This window comes from Salvelinus namaycush, chromosome 36 (genome assembly GCF_016432855.1).
Source record: "Salvelinus namaycush isolate Seneca chromosome 36, SaNama_1.0, whole genome shotgun sequence".
NCBI classification, from domain to species: Eukaryota; Metazoa; Chordata; class Actinopteri; order Salmoniformes; family Salmonidae; genus Salvelinus; species Salvelinus namaycush.
This window is the reverse complement of record NC_052342.1, coordinates 24537462-24559530: the sequence shown is the minus strand read 5'-3', so window position 1 is coordinate 24559530 and position 22069 is coordinate 24537462. Positions and strand designations below refer to the sequence as shown.

Here is a 22069-nt window from a genome sequence, read left to right as displayed (position 1 = left end):
CTCCACGCTGTATCACTACCCTCCTCTCCACGCTGTATCACTACCCTTCTATCCACACTGTATCGCTACCTTCCTCTCCACGCTGTATCACTACCCTCCTCTCCACGCTGTATCGCTACCCTCCTCTCAACGCTGTATCGCTACCCTCCTCTCCACGCTGTATCGCTACCCTCCTCTCCACGCTGTATCGCTACCCTCCTCTCCACTCTGTTTCGCTATCCTCCTCTCCACTCTGTATCGCTACCCTCCTCTCCACGCTGTATCGCTACCCTCCTCTCAATGCTGTATCGCTACCCTCCTCTCCACTCTGTATCACTACCCTCCTCTCCACGCTGTATCGCTACCCTCCTCTCCACGCTGTATCGCTACCCTCCTCTCCACACTGTTTCACTACCCTCATCTCCACGCTGTATCACTACCCTCCTCTCCACGCTGTATCACTGCCCTCCTCTCCACGCTGTATCACTACCCTCCTCTCCACTCTGTATTGCTACCCTCCTCTCCACGCTGTATCGCTACCCTCCTCTCCACGCTGTATCGCTACCCTCCTCTCCACACTGTTTCACTACCCTCATCTCCACGCTGTTTCACTACCCTCATCTCCACGCTGTATCACTACCCTCCTCTCCACGCTGTATCACTACCCTCCTCTCCACGCTGTATCACTACCCTCATCTCCACGCTGTATCACTACCCTCCTCTCCACGCTGTATCGCTACCAGCAGGCGCCAAATACAGTTAGCATGAATAAACGAGAGAAAGAACACTGCAGATGTTGGATCTTAATTTGACCTGTATATGTCACAGCTAAATAATCCTGCAGCAACAGAATTTGAACATTTAGTCCATTATAAACATCCATGCTTCTCTAGGTACATTAACAGACTGGCTAGCTGGGCCCTAACAACAGACAGGCTTCTCTAGGTACTTTAACAGACGGGCTAGCTGGGCCCTAACAACAGACAGGCTTCTCTAGGTACATCAAAAGGTTGGCCACTGCCCTTGCCTGTCCTGCGTAGCTAGCCTAGGCAGATTGGCTGGCCACTGTTCTGGGGTAAGAAAGACAACAGGTTGGCCATTCTCTGGATAATCAAAAGGCTAGTCATTGCCCTGGCCTAGATAGCTAGCTTAATCAACAGGTGGGTTGGCTAACTCCAACTCAAGGTAAAACAACACAACATGCTGGCCCTAGCCCTGTCCTGTGTAGCTAGCTGACAGATTGGCTCACCACTGCTTTGGTGTAAGCCTAATACAACACATGGTCTAGCTGGACCTGTCCGGTCCAGGCTAGACTAATCAATCCTATACCTGGGTAAGACAAGAGGCTGTGTAGCTGGACCTGTTCTGTCCAGGCTAGACTAATCAATCCTATCCCTGGGTAAGACCAGAGGCTGTCTAGCTGGACCTGTTCTGTCCAGGCTAGACTAATCAATCCTATCCCTGGGTAAGACCAGAGTCTGTCTAGCTGGACCTGTTCTGTCCAGGCTAGACTAATCAATCCTATCCCTGGGTAAGACAAGAGGCTGTCTAGCGGGACCTGTCCGGTCCAGGCCAGACTAATGAATCCTATCCCTGGGTAAGACAAGAGGCTGTCTAGCTGGACCTGTTCTGTCCAGGCTAGACTAATCAATCCTATCCCTGGGTAAGAACAGAGGCTGCCTAGCTGGACCTGTTCTGTCCAGGCTAGACTAATCAATCCTATCCCTGGGTAAGACAAGAGGTTGTCGAGCTGGACCTGTTCTGTCCAGGCTAGACTAATCAATCCTATCCCTGGGTAAGACAAGAGGCTGTCTAGCTGGACCTGTCCGGTCCAGGCTAGACTAATCAACCCTATCCCTGGGTAAGACCAGAGGCTGTCTAGCTGGACCTGTTCTGTCCAGGCTAGACTAATCAATCCTATCCCTGGGTAAGACCAGAGGCTGTCTAGCTGGACCTGTCCGGTCCAGGCTAGACTAATCAATCCTATACCTGGGTAAGACAAGAGGCTGTCTAGCTGGACCTGTTCTGTCCAGGCTAGACTAATCAATCCTATCCCTGGGTAAGACAAGAGGCTGTCTAGCTGGACCTGTTCTGTCCAGGCTAGACTAATCAATCCTATCCCTGGGTAAGACCAGAGGCTGCCTAGCTGGACCTGTTCTGTCCAGGCTAGACTAATCAATCCTATCCCTGGGTAAGACAAGAGGCTGTGTAGCTGGACCTGTTCTGTCCAGGCTAGACTAATCAATCCTATCCCTGGGTAAGACCAGAGGCTGTCTAGCTGGACCTGTTCTGTCCAGGCTAGACTAATCAATCCTATCCCTGGGTAAGACCAGAGTCTGTCTAGCTGGACCTGTTCTGTCCAGGCTAGACTAATCAATCCTATCCCTGGGTAAGACAAGAGGCTGTCTAGCTGGACTTGTCCGGTCCAGGCTAGACTAATCAAACCTATCCCTGGGTAAGACAAGAGGCTGTCTAGCTGGACCTGTTCTGTCCAGGCTAGACTAATCAATCCTATACCTGGGTAAGAACAGAGGCTGCCTAGCTGGACCTGTTCTGTCCAGGCTAGACTAATCAATCCTATCCCTGGGTAAGACAAGAGGTTGTCTAGCTGGACCTGTTCTGTCCAGGCTAGACTAATCAATCCTATCCCTGGGTAAGACAAGAGGCTGTCTAGCTGGACCTGTCCGGTCCAGGCTAGACTAATCAATCCTATACCTGGGTAAGACAAGAGGCTGTCTAGCTGGACCTGTCCGGTCCAGGCTAGACTAATCAATCCTATACCTGGGTAAGACAAGAGGCTGTCTAGCTGGACCTGTTCTGTCCAGGCTAGACTAATCAATCCTATCCCTGGGTAAGACAAGAGGCTGTCTAGCTGGACCTGTTCTGTCCAGGCTAGACTAATCAATCCTATCCCTGGGTAAGACAAGAGGCTGTCTAGCTGGACCTGTCCGGTCCAGGCTAGACTAATCAATCCTATCCCTGGGTAAGACAAGAAGCTGTCTAGCTGGACCTGTTCTGTCCAGGCTAGACTAATCAATCCTATCCCTGGGTAAGACAAGAGGCTGTCTAGCTGGACCTGCCGGTCCAGGCTAGACTAATCAATCCTATACCTGGGTAAGACAAGAGGCTGTCTAGCTGGACCTGTTCTGTCCAGGCTAGCCTAATCAATCCTATCCCTGGGTAAGACAAGAGGCTGTCTAGCTGGACCTGTCCGGTCCAGGCCAGACTAATGAATCCTATCCCTGGGTAAGACAAGAGGTTGTCTAGCTGGATCTGTTCTGTCCAGGCTAGACTAATCAATCCTATCCCTGGGTAAGACAAGAGGCTGTCTAGCTGGACCTGTCCGGTCCAGGCTAGACTAATCAATCCTATACCTGGGTAAGACAAGAGGCTGTCTAGCTGGACCTGTCCGGTCCAGGCTAGACTAATCAATCCTATCCCTGGGTAAGACAAGAGGCTGTCTAGCTGGACCTGTTCTGTCCAGGCTAGACTAATCAATCCTATCCCTGGGTAAGACAAGTGGCTGTCTAGCTGGACCTGTTCTGTCCAGGCTAGACTAATCAATCCTATCCCTGGGTAAGACAAGAGGCTGTCTAGCTGGACCTGTCCGGTCCAGGCTAGACTAATCAATCCTATCCCTGGGTAAGACAAGAGGCTGTCTAGCTGGACCTGTTCTGTCCAGGCTAGACTAATCAATCCTATCTCTAGGTAAGACAAGAGGCTGTCTAGCTGGACCTGTTCTGTCCAGGCTAGACTAATCAATCCTATCCCTGGGTAAGACAAGAGGCTGTCTAGCTGGACCTGTTCTGTCCAGGCTAGACTAATCAATCCTATCCCTGGGTAAGACAAGAGGCTGTCTAGCTGGACCTGCCGGTCCAGGCTAGACTAATCAAACCTATACCTGGGTAAGACCAGAGGCTGCCTAGCTGGACCTGTTCTGTCCAGGCTAGACTAATCAATCCTATCCCTGGGTAAGACAAGAGGTTGTCTAGATGGACATGTTCTGTCCAGGCTAGACTAATCAATCCTATCCCTGGGTAAGACAAGAGGCTGTCTAGCTGGACCTGTCCGGTCCAGGCTAGACTAATCAATCCTATACCTGGGTAAGACAAGAGGCTGTGTAGCTGGACCTGTTCTGTCCAGGCTAGACTAATCAATCCTATCCCTGGGTAAGACCAGAGGCTGTCTAGCTGGACCTGTTCTGTCCAGGCTAGACTAATCAATCCTATCCCTGGGTAAGACCAGAGTCTGTCTAGCTGGACCTGTTCTGTCCAGGCTAGACTAATCAATCCTATTCCTGGGTAAGACAAGAGGCTGTCTAGCTGGACCTGTCCGGTCCAGGCCAGACTAATGAATCCTATCCCTGGGTAAGACAAGAGGCTGTCTAGCTGGACCTGTTCTGTCCAGGCTAGACTAATCAATCCTATCCCTGGGTAAGAACAGAGGCTGCCTAGCTGGACCTGTTCTGTCCAGGCTAGACTAATCAATCCTATCCCTGGGTAAGACAAGAGGTTGTCGAGCTGGACCTGTTCTGTCCAGGCTAGACTAATCAATCCTATCCCTGGGTAAGACAAGAGGCTGTCTAGCTGGACCTGTCCGGTCCAGGCTAGACTAATCAATCCTATCCCTGGGTAAGACCAGAGGCTGTCTAGCTGGACCTGTTCTGTCCAGGCTAGACTAATCAATCCTATCCCTGGGTAAGACCAGAGGCTGTCTAGCTGGACCTGTTCTGTCCAGGCTAGACTAATCAATCCTATCCCTGGGTAAGACCAGAGTCTGTCTAGCTGGACCTGTTCTGTCCAGGCTAGACTAATCAATCCTATCCCTGGGTAAGACAAGAGGCTGTCTAGCTGGACTTGTCCGGTCCAGGCTAGACTAATCAAACCTATCCCTGGGTAAGACAAGAGGCTGTCTAGCTGGACCTGTTCTGTCCAGGCTAGACTAATCAATCCTATACCTGGGTAAGAACAGAGGCTGCCTAGCTGGACCTGTTCTGTCCAGGCTAGACTAATCAATCCTATCCCTGGGTAAGACAAGAGGTTGTCTAGCTGGACCTGTTCTGTCCAGGCTAGGCTAATCAATCCTATCCCTGGGTAAGACAAGAGGCTGTCTAGCTGGACCTGTCCGGTCCAGGCTAGACTAATCAATCCTATACCTGGGTAAGACAAGAGGCTGTCTAGCTGGACCTGTCCGGTCCAGGCTAGACTAATCAATCCTATACCTGGGTAAGACAAGAGGCTGTCTAGCTGGACCTGTTCTGTCCAGGCTAGACTAATCAATCCTATCCCTGGGTAAGACAAGAGGCTGTCTAGCTGGACCTGTTCTGTCCAGGCTAGACTAATCAATCCTATCCCTGGGTAAGACAAGAGGCTGTCTAGCTGGACCTGTCCGGTCCAGGCTAGACTAATCAATCCTATCCCTGGGTAAGACAAGAGGCTGTCTAGCTGGACCTGTTCTGTCCAGGCTAGACTAATCAATCCTATCCCTGGGTAAGACAAGAGGCTGTCTAGCTGGACCTGTCCGGTCCAGGCTAGACTAATCAATCCTATCCCTGGGTAAGACAAGAGGCTGTCTAGCTGGACCTGTCCGGTCCAGGCTAGACTAATCAATTTTATCCCTGGGTAAGACAAGAGGCTGTCTAGCTGGACCTGTTCTGTCCAGGCTAGACTAATCAATCCTATCCCTGGGTAAGACAAGAGGCTGTCTAGCTGGACCTGTTCTGTCCAGGCTAGACTAATCAATCCTATCCCTGGGTAAGACCAGAGGCTGCCTAGCTGGACCTGTTCTGTCCAGGCTAGACTAATCAATCCTATCCCTGGGTAAGACAAGAGGCTGTCTAGCTGGACCTGTTCTGTCCAGGCTAGACTAATCAATCCTATCCCTGGGTAAGACCAGAGGCTGTCTAGCTGGACCTGTTCTGTCCAGGCTAGACTAATCAATCCTATCCCTGGGTAAGACCAGAGTCTGTCTAGCTGGACCTGTTCTGTCCAGGCTAGACTAATCAATCCTATCCCTGGGTAAGACAAGAGGCTGTCTAGCTGGACTTGTCCGGTCCAGGCTAGACTAATCAAACCTATCCCTGGGTAAGACAAGAGGCTGTCTAGCTGGACCTGTTCTGTCCAGGCTAGACTAATCAATCCTATACCTGGGTAAGAACAGAGGCTGCCTAGCTGGACCTGTTCTGTCCAGGCTAGACTAATCAATCCTATCCCTGGGTAAGACAAGAGGTTGTCTAGCTGGACCTTCTCTGTCCAGGCTAGACTAATCAATCCTATCCCTGGGTAAGACAAGAGGCTGTCTAGCTGGACCTGTCCGGTCCAGGCTAGACTAATCAATCCTATACCTGGGTAAGACAAGAGGCTGTCTAGCTGGACCTGTCCGGTCCAGGCTAGACTAATGAATCCTATACCTGGGTAAGACAAGAGGCTGTCTAGCTGGACCTGTTCTGTCCAGGCTAGACTAATCAATCCTATCCCTGGGTAAGACAAGAGGCTGTCTAGCTGGACCTGTTCTGTCCAGGCTAGACTAATCAATCCTATCCCTGGGTAAGACAAGAGGCTGTCTAGCTGGACCTGTCCGGTCCAGGCTAGACTAATCAATCCTATCCCTGGGTAAGACAAGAGGCTGTCTAGCTGGACCTGTTCTGTCCAGGCTAGACTAATCAATCCTATCCCTGGGTAAGACAAGAGGCTGTCTAGCTGGACCTGCCGGTCCAGGCTAGACTAATCAATCCTATACCTGGGTAAGACAAGAGGCTGTCTAGCTGGACCTGTTCTGTCCAGGCTAGCCTAATCAATCCTATCCCTGGATAAGATCAGAGGCTGCCTAGCTGGACCTGTTCTGTCCAGGCTAGACTAATCAATCCTATCCCTGGGTAAGACAAGAGGTTGTCTAGCTGGACCTGTTCTGTCCAAGCTAGACTAATCAATCCTATCCCTGGGTAAGACAAGAGGCTGTCTAGCTGGACCTGTCCGGTCCAGGCTAGACTAATCAATCCTATACCTGGGTAAGACAAGAGGCTGTCTAGCTGGACCTGTTCTGTCCAGGCTAGACTAATCAATCCTATTCCTGGGTAAGACCAGAGGCTGTCTAGCTGGACCTGTTCTGTCCAGGCTAGACTAATCAATCCTATCCCTGGGTAAGACAAGAGGCTGTCTAGCTGGACCTGTCCGGTCCAGGCCAGACTAATGAATCCTATCCCTGGGTAAGACAAGAGGCTGTCTAGCTGGACCTGTCCGGTCCAGGCCAGACTAATGAATCCTATCCCTGGGTAAGACAAGAGGTTGTCTAGCTGGATCTGTTCTGTCCAGGCTAGACTAATCAATCCTATCCCTGGGTAAGACAAGAGGCTGTCTAGCTGGACCTGTCCGGTCCAGGCTAGACTAATCAATCCTATACCTGGGTAAGACAAGAGGCTGTCTAGCTGGACCTGTCCGGTCCAGGCTAGACTAATCAATCCTATCCCTGGGTAAGACAAGAGGCTGTCTAGCTGGACCTGTTCTGTCCAGGCTAGACTAATCAATCCTATCCCGGGGTAAGACAAGAGGCTGTCTAGCTGGACCTGTTCTGTCCAGGCTAGACTAATCAATCCTATCCCTGGGTAAGACAAGAGGCTGTCTAGCTGGACCTGTCCGGTCCAGGCTAGACTAATCAATCCTATCCCTGGGTAAGACAAGAGGCTGTCTAGCTGGACCTGTCCGGTCCAGGCCAGACTAATGAATCCTATCCCTGGGTAAGACAAGGAGAAGTCTCCACACCCTGGCAGTCTTCAGGAGAAGTGTCTCCACACCCTGGCAGTCTTCAGGAGAAGTGTCTCCACACCCCGCGTTCATGGCCTCCAGTAAGGACATCTGTTCCTGTGGATGGTGGTCATAAACCTTCCACCTCCACGCAGAGAAAAACTCCTCTATGGGGTTTAGGAAGGGGGAGGACGGAGGCAGGAATAGTACTGACATCCTGGGATGTGCAGCAAACCAGTCTGACTGCAGCAGAGTGGTGGAATGCCACATTATCCCACACAACAACGAAGTAGGGGAGTTTCTTGCCCCTCTCTCCTCCGCTGGCACAAGTCGATTATGCAGGTCATCCTGAAAATAAATGAGCCTCTATGTATTGTAGGGGCCAATGAGTGGTTTGTGTAACAGCAAGCCATCATTGGACAGTGCTGCACACATTGTGATGTTAGCTCCTCTCTGGCTTGAGACATCCTCGGTTGCTCTCTGTCCAATCACATTTCTTCCCCTGCGGCGTGTTTTTGACAGGTTGAATCCAGCTTCATCCACAAAGATGAATGTATGTGCAGTTTGCCTGGCTTCCATCTCCATTACTCTCTAAAATACAGTAAATCCACAGTGTTACAGTACTTTACATTACGCATAGCTGTGAATGCACCCTGTTTGGTTATTGAACGGACATCTCACCTGTTGTTTTGCCGGAAAATGCGTACTATTGATGCAACTGTTGAACGCTGTAGATTTGGTTGCATCCTTAAACAGGCCTCTCTCTAAGAGAGACCATGGTTTACAACATGGTCAATAATTGTGGCCCTTATCTCATCAGAGACCACCACTCTTGGTCTTCCTCTCCTTTGTCCTCCACACATTCTCCCTCTCCCTGCCACTGTTCTTTCCCCAACAACCTTTCCCCATCATCATAAGGTGAATGCACCAACTTGTAAGTCGCTCTGGATAAGAGCGTCTGCTAAATGACTTAAATGTAAATGTAAATGTAAAACCTGTCTTCCTTGATCCATGTTTCCAAACTAAATCATTCCGAAGCAGTCCTCTTTTGTCTGTTTGGTAACGAGACTGAAAACAGGACACTTGGGTAGGCTTTCAGCTGAAATTGCAATCAGCTGTGTTTGGAATGATTAAATATTCTGCTGAGATTTTCAAAATGTTTCAGTCTGGTTACTGCAGAAATGCACAACATTTTCCATCATTTTGTTTTGAATGTGTTTTGAACAGTTTTGGAAACAGTGTGTTAGCATTTTAAAACATCTGCTGCCAATATCTAGTTTTGCATGTGGTGGAGTATGGATGAGAAAAGAGTTCATGGATTTCAGAGAGAATGTGGTCATTGAATGCATTTTGTGTGATAGCAATGAAAAACGATTCACAGTTTGGTCCACATACACTTCTGTTTCGCTGACCGTGTGAAGAGTTTTGACAATGTGACTTCAGTTTTGACACATGCACGTTAGCAATTGAAAAAAACCTGTAATATTAGGGAGATGTTCCTTATGTAGGGTATACTCAGTGTATAGAAGGAGGATTGGATCTACTTTACCTTATGTCAACGGGGGTTAGTCTGTCTCAGAGATAAAGTAACTACTCTGCTTTATCTGACCTTCTGAGGTATGAACAGTACTCTTCAGTTTTAAAGACGAGTACTTAGTCATAGGCTGGGTTAGACTGAAGGTTAGACTGAGGGTTAGACTGAGGGTTAGACTTAGGGTTAGACTGAGGGTTAGACTGAGGGTTAGACTGAGGGTTAGACTTAGGGTTAGACTTAGGGTTAGACTGAGGGTTAGACTGAGGGTTAGACTTAGGGTTAGACTGAGGGTTAGACTGAGGGTTAGACTGAGGGTTAGACTTAGGGTTAGACTGAGGGTTAGACTTAGGGTTAGACTGAGGGTTAGACTGAGGGTTAGACTGAGGGTTAGACTGAGGGTTAGACTTAGGGTTAGACTTAGGGTTAGACTTAGGGTTAGACTGAGGGTTAGACTTAGGGTTAGACTGAGGGTTAGACTTAGGGTTAGACTGAGGGTTAGACTTAGGGTTAGACTTAGGGTTAGACTGAGGGTTAGACTGAGGGTTAGACTGAGGGTTAGACTGAGGGTTAGACTGAGGGTTAGACTGAGGGTTAGACTTAGGGTTAGACTTAGGGTTAGACTGAGGGTTAGACTGAGGGTTAGACTGAGGGTTAGACTGAGGGTTAGACTGAGGGTTAGACTTAGGGTTAGACTGAGGGTTAGACTTAGGGTTAGACTGAGGGTTAGACTTAGGGTTAGACTTAGGGTTAGACTTAGGGTTAGACTGAGGGTTAGACTTAGGGTTAGACTTAGGGTTAGACTTAGGGTTAGACTTAGGGTTAGACTGAGGGTTAGACTGAGGGTTAGACTTAGGGTTAGACTTAGGGTTAGACTTAGGGTTAGACTGAGGGTTAGACTTAGGGTTAGACTGAGGGTTAGACTGAGGGTTAGACTTAGGGTTAGTGTGCTTGTTGTGTGCGCGTGCGCCTGTGTCTGTGTGTGTGTCTGTGTGTGCGTGTGTGTGTCTGTGTCTGTGTGTGTGTGTGTGTGTGTGTCTGTGTGTGTGTGTGTGTGTGTCTGTGTGTGTGTCTGTGTATGTCTGTGTGTGTGTGTGTGTGTGTGTGTGTGTGTGTGTGTGTGTGTGTGTGTGTGTGTGTGTGTGTATCTGTGCCTGTGTGTGTGTGTGTGTGTGTGTGTGTGTGTGTGTGTGTGTGTGTGTGTGTGTGTGTGTGTGTGTGTGTGTGTGTGTGTGTGTACTTTACCTCGTTCTTTCTCTTTCTTCTCTTTGGAGGAGTCAAACCTCCGTCTGAGTGATTTCCTCCTCTTGCGGATTTCTATAAAAAGGGAACAAAACAGATGTTAATTTAAATTTTAAAATTGTATTTATTATTTTAATGTAAGAAAAGAGGGTGTGTGTTTGTAAGGGTGAATGACAATGTACTGCTTGCTTGTTGATGTTTTTAGCAGAGATCTTTATGATCTGGGTCGTATTTGTAGTTAGTTTGAACATACGCCCCAAATGGTATGCTATCCCCTACATAGTGCACTATGCCCATGGGTGCTTGTAAAAAGTAGTGCACTACGTAGGGAATAAGGTACCATTTGGGATGTTTCCTTGATAATGTTGCGTTTACTCCAACCGCTCCCACCATTAACCGTTCTGTGTAAAGAAGGAACCATAAACGACTCTAAACAAACACAGATGTAAACCAGCAAGATATTAGATATTAGCAAGAAAAACCCACCCGAGTGGAGACCAAACAAGAGAAAAAAAAACACACACACACACACACACACACACACACACACACACACACACACACACACACACACACACACACACACACACACACACACACACACATACACACAACCACACACACATAACCACACACACACACACCACAACCACACAACCACACAAACACGCACACAGGCACACAGTGTTTGTACAGGCCCCAGCCTCCTGTACTGGCTGTGTTTGTACAGGCCACAACCTCCTGTACTGTCTGTGTTTGTACAGGCCCCAGCCTCCTGTACTGGCTGTGTTTGTACTGGCCCCAGCCTCCTGTACTGGCTGTGTTTGTACTGGCCACAGTCTCCTGTACTGGCTGTGTTTGTACTGGCCACAGTCTCCTGTACTGTCTGTGTTTGTACAGGCCACAGTCTCCTGTACTGTCTGTGTTTGTACAGGCCCCAGCCTCCTGTACTGGCTGTGTTTGTACAGGCCCCAGCCTCCTGTACTGGCTGTGTTTGTACTGGCCACAGTCTCCTGTACTGTCTGTGTTTGTACAGGCCACAGTCTCCTGTACTGTCTGTGTTTGTACAGGCCCCAGCCTCCTGTACTGTCTGTGTTTGTACAGGCCACAACCTCCTGTACTGGCTGTGTTTGTACAGGCCCTAGCCTCCTGTACTGGCTGTGTTTGTACTGGCCACAGTCTCCTGTACTGTCTGTGTTTGTACAGGCCACAGCCTCCTGTACTGGCTGTGTTTGTACTGGCCCTAGCCTCCTGTACTGGCTGTGTTTGTACAGGCCACAGTCTCCTGTACTGGCTGTGTTTGTACTGGCCCCAGCCTCCTGTACTGGCTGTGTTTGTACAGGCCACAGTCTCCTGTACTGGCTGTTTAGCCTCCAGGTAACAAAACACAGTCGAAGGAATTCATTTTACAACCTAAACATCCTTTCACTGACCAGCTTTATCCGGAAGACAGCATAGTTTTGGGGTTTATGTGTGTGTGTGTGTGTGTGTGTGTGTGTGTGTGTGTGTGTGTGTGTGTGTGTGTGTGTGTGTGTGTGTGTGTGTGTGTGTGTGTGTGTGTGTGTGTGTGTGTGTGTGAGAGAGAGAGAGGGGAGGCACAACCTTGCTGTTTGGTTGCAGAATCCTTGAACTTCCAAGACCTGAATTTATTTTTATTTGTTTCTCTCAACATGACAGGGCTTGGGCACAGATCAGCTTAACCCCCCCAGAATCACAACCCTCACCACTAATGGGAAAACCACAAAACTGACCCTGAATCAGTATCTAGGGACAACTTCATCCTATTGTTGGGAAAAAGGGCTGACGGGATTAGAGTGTGAAAGAATCTGAAATTGAAGTGATCCGAGCAGTCAAATCCCCATGTGGAGAGGTGTGTGTGTGTGTGTGTGTGTGTGTGTGTGTGTGTGTGTGTGTGTGTGTGTGTGTGTGTGTGTGTGTGTGTGTGTGTGTGTGTGTGTGTGTGTGTTGTGTGTGTGTTGTGTGTGTGTGTGTGTCAGGGGTTTAGGACGGGTCAAATTCACATGACTACAGGAAATTAAAGTGTAATTCCACGGCGACTCTTCCTGCACTCTCCACATGCCAGAGCGAGGGCTAATCGTTGGGCGCTTTCAACACTCCGTGTGTGTGTGTGTGTGTGTGTGTGTGTGTGTGTGTGTGTGTGTGTGTGTGTGTGTGTGTGTGTGTGTGTGTGTGTGTGTGTGTGTGTGTGTGTGTGTGTGTGTGTGTGTGTGTGTGTGTTTGGTTTTACTCTCCTTGTGCGGACCAGAAGCCTTGTGGGGAAAAAGGCTAATTTGGGGTTAAGGGTTAGCGTTAGGTTTAGGAGTTAGGTTTAGGGTTAGAATTAGGAGTTAGGGTTAGAATTAGGAGTTAGAATTAGGAGTTAGGTTTAGGGTTAGAATTAGGGTTAGGAGTTTCAATGCCATACAACACTCCTTCCGTGGCCTCCAACTGCTCTTAAACGCTAGTAAAACCAAATGCATGCTTTTCAACCGTTCGCTGCCTGCACCCGCACGCCCGACTAGCATCACCACCCTGGATGGTTCCGACCTAGAATATGTGGACATCTATAAGTACCTAGGTGTCTGGCTAGACTGCAAACTCTCCTTCCAGACTCATATCAAACATCTCCAATCCAAAATCAAATCTAGAGTCGGCTTTCTATTTCGCAACAAAGCCTCCTTCACTCACGCCGCGAAACTTACCCTAGTAAAACTGACTATCCTACCGATCCTCGACTTCGGCGATGTCATCTACAAAATAGCTTCCAATACTCTATTCAGCAAACTGGATGCAGTTTATCACAGTGCCATCCGTTTTGTCACCAAAGCCCCATATACTACCCACCACTGCGACCTGTATGCCCTAGTCGGCTGGCCCTCGCTACATGTTCGTCGTCAGACCCACTGGCTCCAGGTCATCTACAAGGCTATGCTAGGTAAAGTGCCGCCTTATCTCAGTTCACTGGTCACGATGGCTACACCCACCCGTAGCACGCGCTCCAGCAGGTGTATCTCACTGATCATCCCTAAAGCCAAAACCTCATTTGGCCGCCTTTCTTTCCAGTTCTCTGCTCCCTGCGACCGGAACGAATTGCAAAAATCTCTGAAGTTGGAGACTTATCTCCCTCAACAACTTTAAACATCTGCTATCTGAGCAGCTAACCGATCGCTGCAGCTGTACATAGTCCATCGGTATATAGCCCACCCAATTTACCTACCTCACCCCCATACTGCTTTTATTTATTTACTTTTCTGCTCTTTTGCACACCAGTATCTCTACTTGCACATGATCATCTGATGATTTATCACTCCAGTGTTAATCTGCTAAACTGTAATTATTCGATTTATTGCCTACCTCCTCATGCCTTTTGCACACATTGTATATAGATTCTCTTTTTTTCTACCATGTTATTGACTTGTTTATTGTTTACTCCATGTGTAACTCTGTGTTGTTGTCTGTTCACACTGCTATGCTTTATCTTGGCCAGGTCGCAGTTGCAAATGAGAACTTGTTCTCAACTAGCCTACCTGGTTAAATAAAGGTGAAATAAAATAAATAAAAAATAGGTTTAGGGTTAGAATTAGGGTTAGGGTTTCTGTTTGTGCTGGTATCAAACCTTGGGTTGCATGGGCCTATTGTGACTGTTCTGTCTTCATATTGCAAGTCAGTCTGTTCTGGAGAGTGTGGGGCCACATTGGGAATTAGGTTTAGGGTTAGGAGTTAGGTTTAGGGTTAGGGTTAGGGTTAGGAGTTAGGGTTAGGGTTAGGAGCTAGGGTTAGGGTTAGGGTTAGGAGTTAGGGTTAGGAGTTAGGTTTAGGGTTAGGGTTAGGGTTAGGAGTTAGGTTTAGGGTTTGGGTTAGGGTTAGGAGCTAGGGTTAGGGTTAGGGTTAGGAGTTAGGTTTAGGGTTTGGGTTAGGGTTAGGAGCTAGGGTTAGGGTTAGGGTTAGGAGTTAGGTTTAGGGTTTGGGTTAGGGTTAGGAGCTAGGGTTAGGGTTAGGGTTAGGAGTTAGGTTTAGGGTTAGGGTTAGGAGTTAGGGTTAGGGTTAGGAGTTAGGTTTAGGGTTAGGGTTAGGGTTAGGGTTAGGAGCTAGGGTTAGGGTTAGGGTTAGGGTTAGGAGTTAGGGTTAGGGTTAGGAGTTAGGTTTAGGAGTTAGGGTTAGGAGTTAGGTTTAGGGTTAGGGTTAGGAGTTAGGTTTAGGGTTAGGGTTAGGGTTAGGGTTAGGAGCTAGGGTTAGGGTTAGGGTTAGGGTTAGGAGTTAGGGTTCGGGTTAGGAGTTAGGTTTAGGGTTAGGGTTAGGAGTTAGGTTTAGGGTTAGGGTTTGGGTTAGGGTTAGGAGTTAGGGTTAGGGTTAGGAGTTAGGTTTAGGGTTAGGGTTAGGAGTTAAGTTTAGGGTTTGGGTTAGGAGTTAGGTTTATGGTTAGGGTTAAGAGTTAGGTTTATGGTTAGGGTTAAGAGTTAGGTTTATGGTTAGGGTTAAGAGTTAGGTTTAGGGTTTGGAGTTAAGTTTAGGGTTAGGAGTTAGGTTTAGGGTTAGGGTTAAGAGTTAGGTTTAGGGTTAGGTGTAGGGTTAGGGTTAGGGTTAGGTTTAGGTTTAGGGTTAGGGTTAGGGTTAGGAGTTAGGGTTAGGGTTAGGGTAGGGTTAGGGTTAGCCAGACACTTCCCCTGTCAGCCTCCACTAGCTAGCCAGACACCTCCCTTGTCAGCCTCCCCTAGCTAGCCAGACACCTCCCTTGTCAGCCTCCCCTAGCTAGCCAGACACCTCCCTTGTCAGCCTCCACTAGCTAGCCAGACACCTCCCCTGTCAGCCTCCCCTAGCTAGCCAGACACCTCCCTTGTCAGCCTCCCCTAGCTAGCCATTGCGGGTGTAGCGAAATGCTTGTGCTTCTAGCTCCGACAGTGCAGTAATATCGAACAGTTTCACAACATATACCCAACATATACCCAAAATACACATAAATCTAAGTAAGGAATGGATTAAGAATATATATACATATATGTCAGAGCAGCTTTGGACTACGATACAGTGGCAAAGTATACAGTAGTATACAGTACAGCATATACATATGAGACGGGTGAAGCAATATTTACACACAATTAAAGTGACTAAGATACCGTAGAATAGTATAGAGTACAGTTTACACATGTGAGATAAGTAATGCAAGATACGGAGACATTATTAAAGTGGCTCGTGTTTCATTTCCTTAAAGTGGCCTGTGTTTCCTAATCTATGTCTATAGGCAGCAGCCTCTGATGTAAGGGAGATGGCTGTTTAACAGTCAGTGGTGTAGTATAGAACACAATACAGTATATACATATGAAATGGGTGATGCAATATGTAAACACAAGTTAAAAGTGACTAAGATACGGCAGAATAGTGTGGAGTGTTGTTTATACATATGAGATGAGTAATACCAGATACGGAACATTATTACAGTGGCCAGTGATCCATTTCAAATATTGTACAATCCAGGTGTGCAAAGCTCTTAGGGATTTACCCAGAAAGACTCACAGCTGTAATCGCTGTCAAAGGCGATGCTAACATGTACTGACTCAGGGGTGTGAATACTTATGTAAATTAGATATTTCTTTATTTCATTTTTCAATCAATTTGCAAAACATTTCCAAAAACATGTTTTCACTTTGGGGATAGATTGTGTGTAGATTGGCAAGAGAGAGAAAAAAAGATTTCATCCATTTTGAATTTAGGCTGTAACACAACAAAATGTGGAATAAGTCAAGGGGTATGAATACTTTCTGAAACCAGTAGCAGTGGTTAAAGCTACTTAAAGCCACAATATGTACATTTTTGGGCGACTCGAGTTATGTGAGTTATAACTCTGCAATTCTCGCTGAAAGCTAAAGTCTAAGAAGTGGGAGATCTGTTCTATGTCTACTATTTCTATGTTTCCCTGTTCTTAAGTTTCATTTTTTGTGTCTTTTACTTTGGGTTTTGTACACCAGCTTCAAACAGCTGAAAATACAATATTATTGTTTAAGGAAAATATATTTCACAGCAGTTTAGATGATACAATGATTCTCTACTCAATGACTGCTTGTTTTGTCATATACATTGAAATTAGGCGAACTATTAGAAATTTAACAACCAGGAAATGGTGGAGTGATTTCTATATAATTAATATTTAAAGAAAAGAGAAAGAGAGAGAGAGATGTGGTTAAAGAAATAGAGAAAGAGAGAGAGAGAGAGGAAAATCCAGTGTATTTATAGAATAAGAGAGAAAGGCTGAGACAGAAAAAGAACGACAGAAAGAGCAAGAGAAAGAAGGCAAGTAAGAAAACAAGGACAGACCCTGTGGGGTTTTACTGTAATGAGAAAATAAAAAACTCACCAAATAAGCACAAATCTGACTGCTAAGAAGAGGGATTTCAGAAAGAATCCATCATGTATTGCCAAGGAATTGCCAGGAAACCAACAACACACTGGGCTTCTGGTATTGACTTTAACAGCGGGGTCAGAACAGGACCTCCGTCCATCCCACCAGCAGCTTGCTCCCATAATATGAGTCTTCAGTGTGTGAGTGCTTGAGTACCTGCATGTGTGTGTATATGTCTATGTGTATATGTGTATGTGTGTATATGTGTGTGTGTGTATATGTGTGTGTCTATATGTGTATGTGTGTGTATATGTCTGTGTGTATATGTGTGTGTGTGTGTATATGTCTGTGTGTATATGTGTATGTGTGTATATGTGTGTGTGTGTATATGTGTGTGTCTATATGTGTATGTGTGTGTATATGTCTGTGTGTATATGTGTATGTGTGTGTATATGTGTGTGTATATGTGTATGTGTGTTGTTTATGTGTATGTGTGTTTATATGTCTGTGTATATGTGTGTATGTGTGTGTGTGTGCGTGTGTGTATGTGTGTGCTTTTATGTGTGTGCTTTTATGTGTGTGTGTGTGTGTGTGTGTGTGTGTGTGTGTGTGTGTGTGTGTGTGTGTGTGTGTGTGTGTGTGTGTGTGTGTGTGTGTGTATATGTGTGTGTCTATATGTGTGCATTCTCAGCTCGCTCCCATAATATACAAACATGATCCATCATTGACAGAGTAGTTACCCTGACAGGGGAGAATCCTGGCTAGCTAGTGGAGGCTGACAGGGGAGGTGTCTGGCTAGTTAGTGGAGGCTGACAGGGGAGGAGTATGGCTAGCTAGTGGAAGCTGACAGGGGAGGTGTCTGGCTAGCTAGTGGAGACTAACAGGGGAGGTGTCTGGCTAACTAGTGGAAGCTGACAGGGGAAGTGTCTGGCTAACTAGTAGAAGCTGACAGGGGAGGTGTCTGGCTAGCTAGTGGAGGCTGACAGGGGAGGTGTCTGGCTAGCTAGTGGAGGCTGACTGTGATCGCTGTGAGCACGGACTTCCTCCCTGTGACCGTTGTGAGCACGGACTTCCTCTCTGTGACCGTTATGATCACGGACTTCCTCCCGGTGACCGTTATGAGCACGGACCTCCTCCCGGTGACCGTTATGAGCACAGACTTCCTCCCGGTGATCGTTATGAGCACAGACTTCCTCCCTGTGACCGTTATGAGCACAGACTTCCTCCCTGTGACCGTTATGAGCACAGACTTCCTCCCGGTGACCGTTATGAGCACGGACTTCCTCCCTGTGACCGTTATGAGCACAGACTTCCTCCCGGTGACCGTTATGAGCACGGACGTCCTCCCGGTGACCGTTATGAGCACGGACTTCCTCCCGGTGATTGTTATGAGCACAGACTTCCTCCCTGTGACCGTTATGAGCACGGACTTCCTCCTGGTGACCGTTATGAGCACAGACTTCCTCCCGGTGACCGTTATGAGCACGGACTTCCTCCCGGTGACCGTTATAAGCACGGACTTCCTCCCGGTGACCGTTATGAGCACAGACTTCCTCCCGGTGACCGTTATGAGCACGGACGTCCTCCCGGTGACCGTTATGAGCACGGACTTCCTCCCCGTGACCGTTATGAGCACAGACTTCCTCCCTGTGACCGTTATGATCACAGACTTCCTCCCGGTGACCGTTATAATCACAGACTTCCTCCCTGTGACAGTTATGAGACTGTCCCAGTTTAAATTAAATACAATTAAATAAAAATGACAGAACTAATTGTGACTAATTGAGGGAGGCATGTTTTTATTTTGATGTTTTTATTTATTTATATAGCATAGTCATGCTGCTATAGAGCTGTCTAATAGAGGCATTGACTGATCTGTTTATAGATTCTATAGGGAATGAGTTATATTACCATAAAATTATAATATATTGCAACAATCTATTGACAGATTGTGCAGTTCAACTGAATATGAGTTAGAGTACCATAAAGTTACCATTTCATTTGAATTTGCTGGAACTAAGTGAGTGAAAACGTTTTCTATAATGAGTCTTGATACTACAGCGTTGTCCAGTGACTTTGTTAGTTTTCTATTCCAGGATTCAGTAAGGAATGAGTTTATATTACCATGGAATTAGCATTTATTGGAACAAATTAGGTGAAAATCTGTCCGTGACTGGGCACATGCTGTTACTGTAGTACTTTTCAATGCTGGTTGTACACAAGAGGTTGCTCAATTGTACACAATCCATTTACTCCGTTCCGGTTCTTATTATGAGCCGTTCTCCCATCAGAAGCCTCCTGTGTTTGTATAGCAGCTGTGTGACAGAAACTATGCGTTACTGAGGGGCCCAGGAGGAGCGTGAAGTTGCACCTAGACGCTGATCCTGATTCAGTTTAATATTTCCTCCACTAATGGTTACGGTCAGGATTGGGAGATGGGAAGCTGCTCCTAGATCTGTACCCATGGGAAACGTCACCCCAGAGAGAGGGGCCATATCCCTTTGATCCCAGAGTTTGGGAAAAGAGAGAAAAAGGAGGGATGAAAAGGATGAAAGAGGGAGAAGAAAAGAGGGAGAATAGAGGGAGAAAGAGGGAGAGAAAGATGGAGACAAGAGGGAGAGAGGGAGGAATAAAAAGAGCGTAAAAGTGGTAGAAGAAGAGGTAGAAGAGGGATGAGAGAGGGATGAAAGGGATAGAGAGGGGGATGAAAGAGGGATGAAAGGGGTAGAGAGAGGGAGAGAGGGATGAAAGAGGAAGAGAGAGGGAGAGAGAGGGATGAAAGGGGTAGAGAGAGGGAGAGAGAGGGATGAAAGGGGTAGAGAGGGGGATGAAAGAGGGAGAGAGAGGGATGAAAGGGGTAGAGAGGGATGAAAGAGGGAGAGAGGGGGATGAAAGAGGGATGAAAGAGGGAGAGAGAGGGATGAAAGAGGGAGAGAGAGGGATGAAAGAGGGATGAAATTAGGGATGAAAAAGGGAGAGAGAGCGATGAAAGAGGGAGAGAGGGATGAAAGAGAGATGAAGAGGGAGAGAGAGGGATGAAAGGTGTAGAGAGGGATGAAAGAGGGATGAAAGAGGGAGAGAGAGGGATGAAAGAGGGATGAAAGAGGGAGAGAGAGGGATAAAGAGGGAGATAGAGGGATGAAAGAGGGAGAGAGAGGGATGAAAGATGGAGAGAGAGGGATGAAAGATGGAGAGAGAGGGATGAAAGATGGAGAGGGATGAAAGAGGGAGAGAGAGGGATGAAATATGGAGAGAGAGGGATGAAAGATGGAGAGAGGGATGAAAGAGGGAGAGAGAGGGAGAGAGGGATGAAAGATGGAGAGAGAGGGATGAAAGAGGGAGAGAGGGGGATGAAAGAGGGAGAGAGAGGGATGAAAGATGGAGAGAGAGGGATGATAGAGGGAGAGAGAGGGATGAAAGAGGGAGAGAGGGGAAAGCGGGGGAAAAAGAGGGGAAAGCGGTCGAAAAAACTCTTCCTATAAGTGATGTGGACTAACGACACATGATATTACTTAAAACATACAGATGTAGGCTCTTAATTTGAGCTAGTTTGCTACAGCATAAAATTAATCCCTCAGCAACAGGATATTTCAATTAGTATGTATATTAAAATTAATGTAGGGGTTGATACATTTTTTTGTTAGGGCAAATCACATCTGACATCTTAAAGTGGAAATTACAAACTTAAGAAGCCATTTTAAACCTAAAAACGCACAAAAAAAGTTATCAGCAACAAAAGAGTGATCAAATTAAGATCCTACATCTGTACTGCATATAATTCTCACAATGCAGATTTCCGGTCCAACATATGGCAAACATATACAATTCATCTACTACGAGCTTCTCAAGGCTGAATCCCAAATGATTCACAATGACAAAAGTATCCATGGGAACAAATGGGTAAAACATGGATGTGCTGGGTAAAGAATTGTGTTGACAAAGAACTTGATTGTGTTATGAAACCAACCAGCCACTAACCCAAGGTGAACAAACTGAAGTTCCCCCTAGATAAAATAAAGTTATCATATTCTATTCTCCATTCCTAACGATTGTGACCAAACACTTTCCAATACATTTTTTTAGTTGTAAATATATAGGAGTCCTTTCTACTCTTTTACTTCAGGTTTAAAAAAAAACTCACACAATAAATCAATGACAGAGACATTGCATAACTTTGGAATGTTATTCTGCTACTTTGACCGATAAACGTGCCCACGACAGTGTCCAGACTGTTGACTGATTAGAGAGAGTTCAGGGGCTAAAGGTCAAGAGGTTAACATTCTGGGTAATGCCAGACTGTCAGACTGTTCAGGGTAATGCCTCTTATGTAACCCTGGTGACAAGAGAGAGGAATGTGACACCCGACCACCCCTTCTACTCTTGTTACTCCTACTCTTCTTCCTATTCCTACTTCTGATTAGATTTGACTAGATTAGATTTGACTAGATTAGATTTGACGAGATTAGATTTAGCTAGATTAGATTTGATTTGACAAGATTAGATTTGACCAGTTTAGATTTGACTAGATTAGATTAGACAAGATTAGATTTGATTTGACCAGATTAGATTTGACTAGATTAGATTTGACTAGATTAGATTTGACTAGATTAGATTTGATTTGACCAGATTAGATTTGACCAGTTTAGATTTGACTTTGAAGTTGTGGAAATGTGAATTAAAAGTAGAAGAATATAACACAATAGATCTGGTAGAAGAAAATACAAAGAAAAAAACAACAGTTTATTTTAGAAATTTTTGAGATCTTTAAAATGCAACACAAAGGTCCCACATTTAGCCATCACTCTGGTTGTAATTCCGATGGTGTCCACAAGATGGTATGTGCAAAGTTTCAGACGGATAACTTGAAGTATGAGCAAACTACATGACATTTAGTGTGAAGTCACCCAGGTACATTTGGGCAAATCGTGAAGGAGACATTTACATTCACATTACATTTTTCTGCAAGAATATCGTCACATTTGTATACTTGGATTTTGATTTCGCTTTTCCAGTATTAGTATCTATATTATAAGTTCAACATTTGCAAACACCCAGTTTTCATAACTTCATAACTCTCCATATTCTTATAATTTTTGTCCAAAAGGAAAAGGCTTGATGTCGCACAAGGTTAGCAGCAACATTTTGCGACAGATACGGGGATTCCGGAAACTCCCGTAAAGCCCAACTCATTGGCTATCTAGCTAGCTTTGTTTGACCACGATTGGTGCTTATTTGACAAAGTTA

The 22069-nt window shown here is 46.4% G+C and overlaps 1 protein-coding gene across 1 annotated transcript in view; it reads right to left on the bottom strand.

Moving 5' to 3' along the window:
* The window catches only part of LOC120030654 (rho GTPase-activating protein 6-like), a 140112-nt gene that overhangs the window by 30882 nt on the left and 87161 nt on the right, over window positions 1-22069 (bottom strand). The window contains exon 3 of the mRNA XM_038976093.1: window positions 10495-10566. Within this exon, the coding sequence (XP_038832021.1) occupies window positions 10495-10566 (72 nt within the window). The remainder of the gene's footprint in view (window positions 1-10494; window positions 10567-22069) is intronic.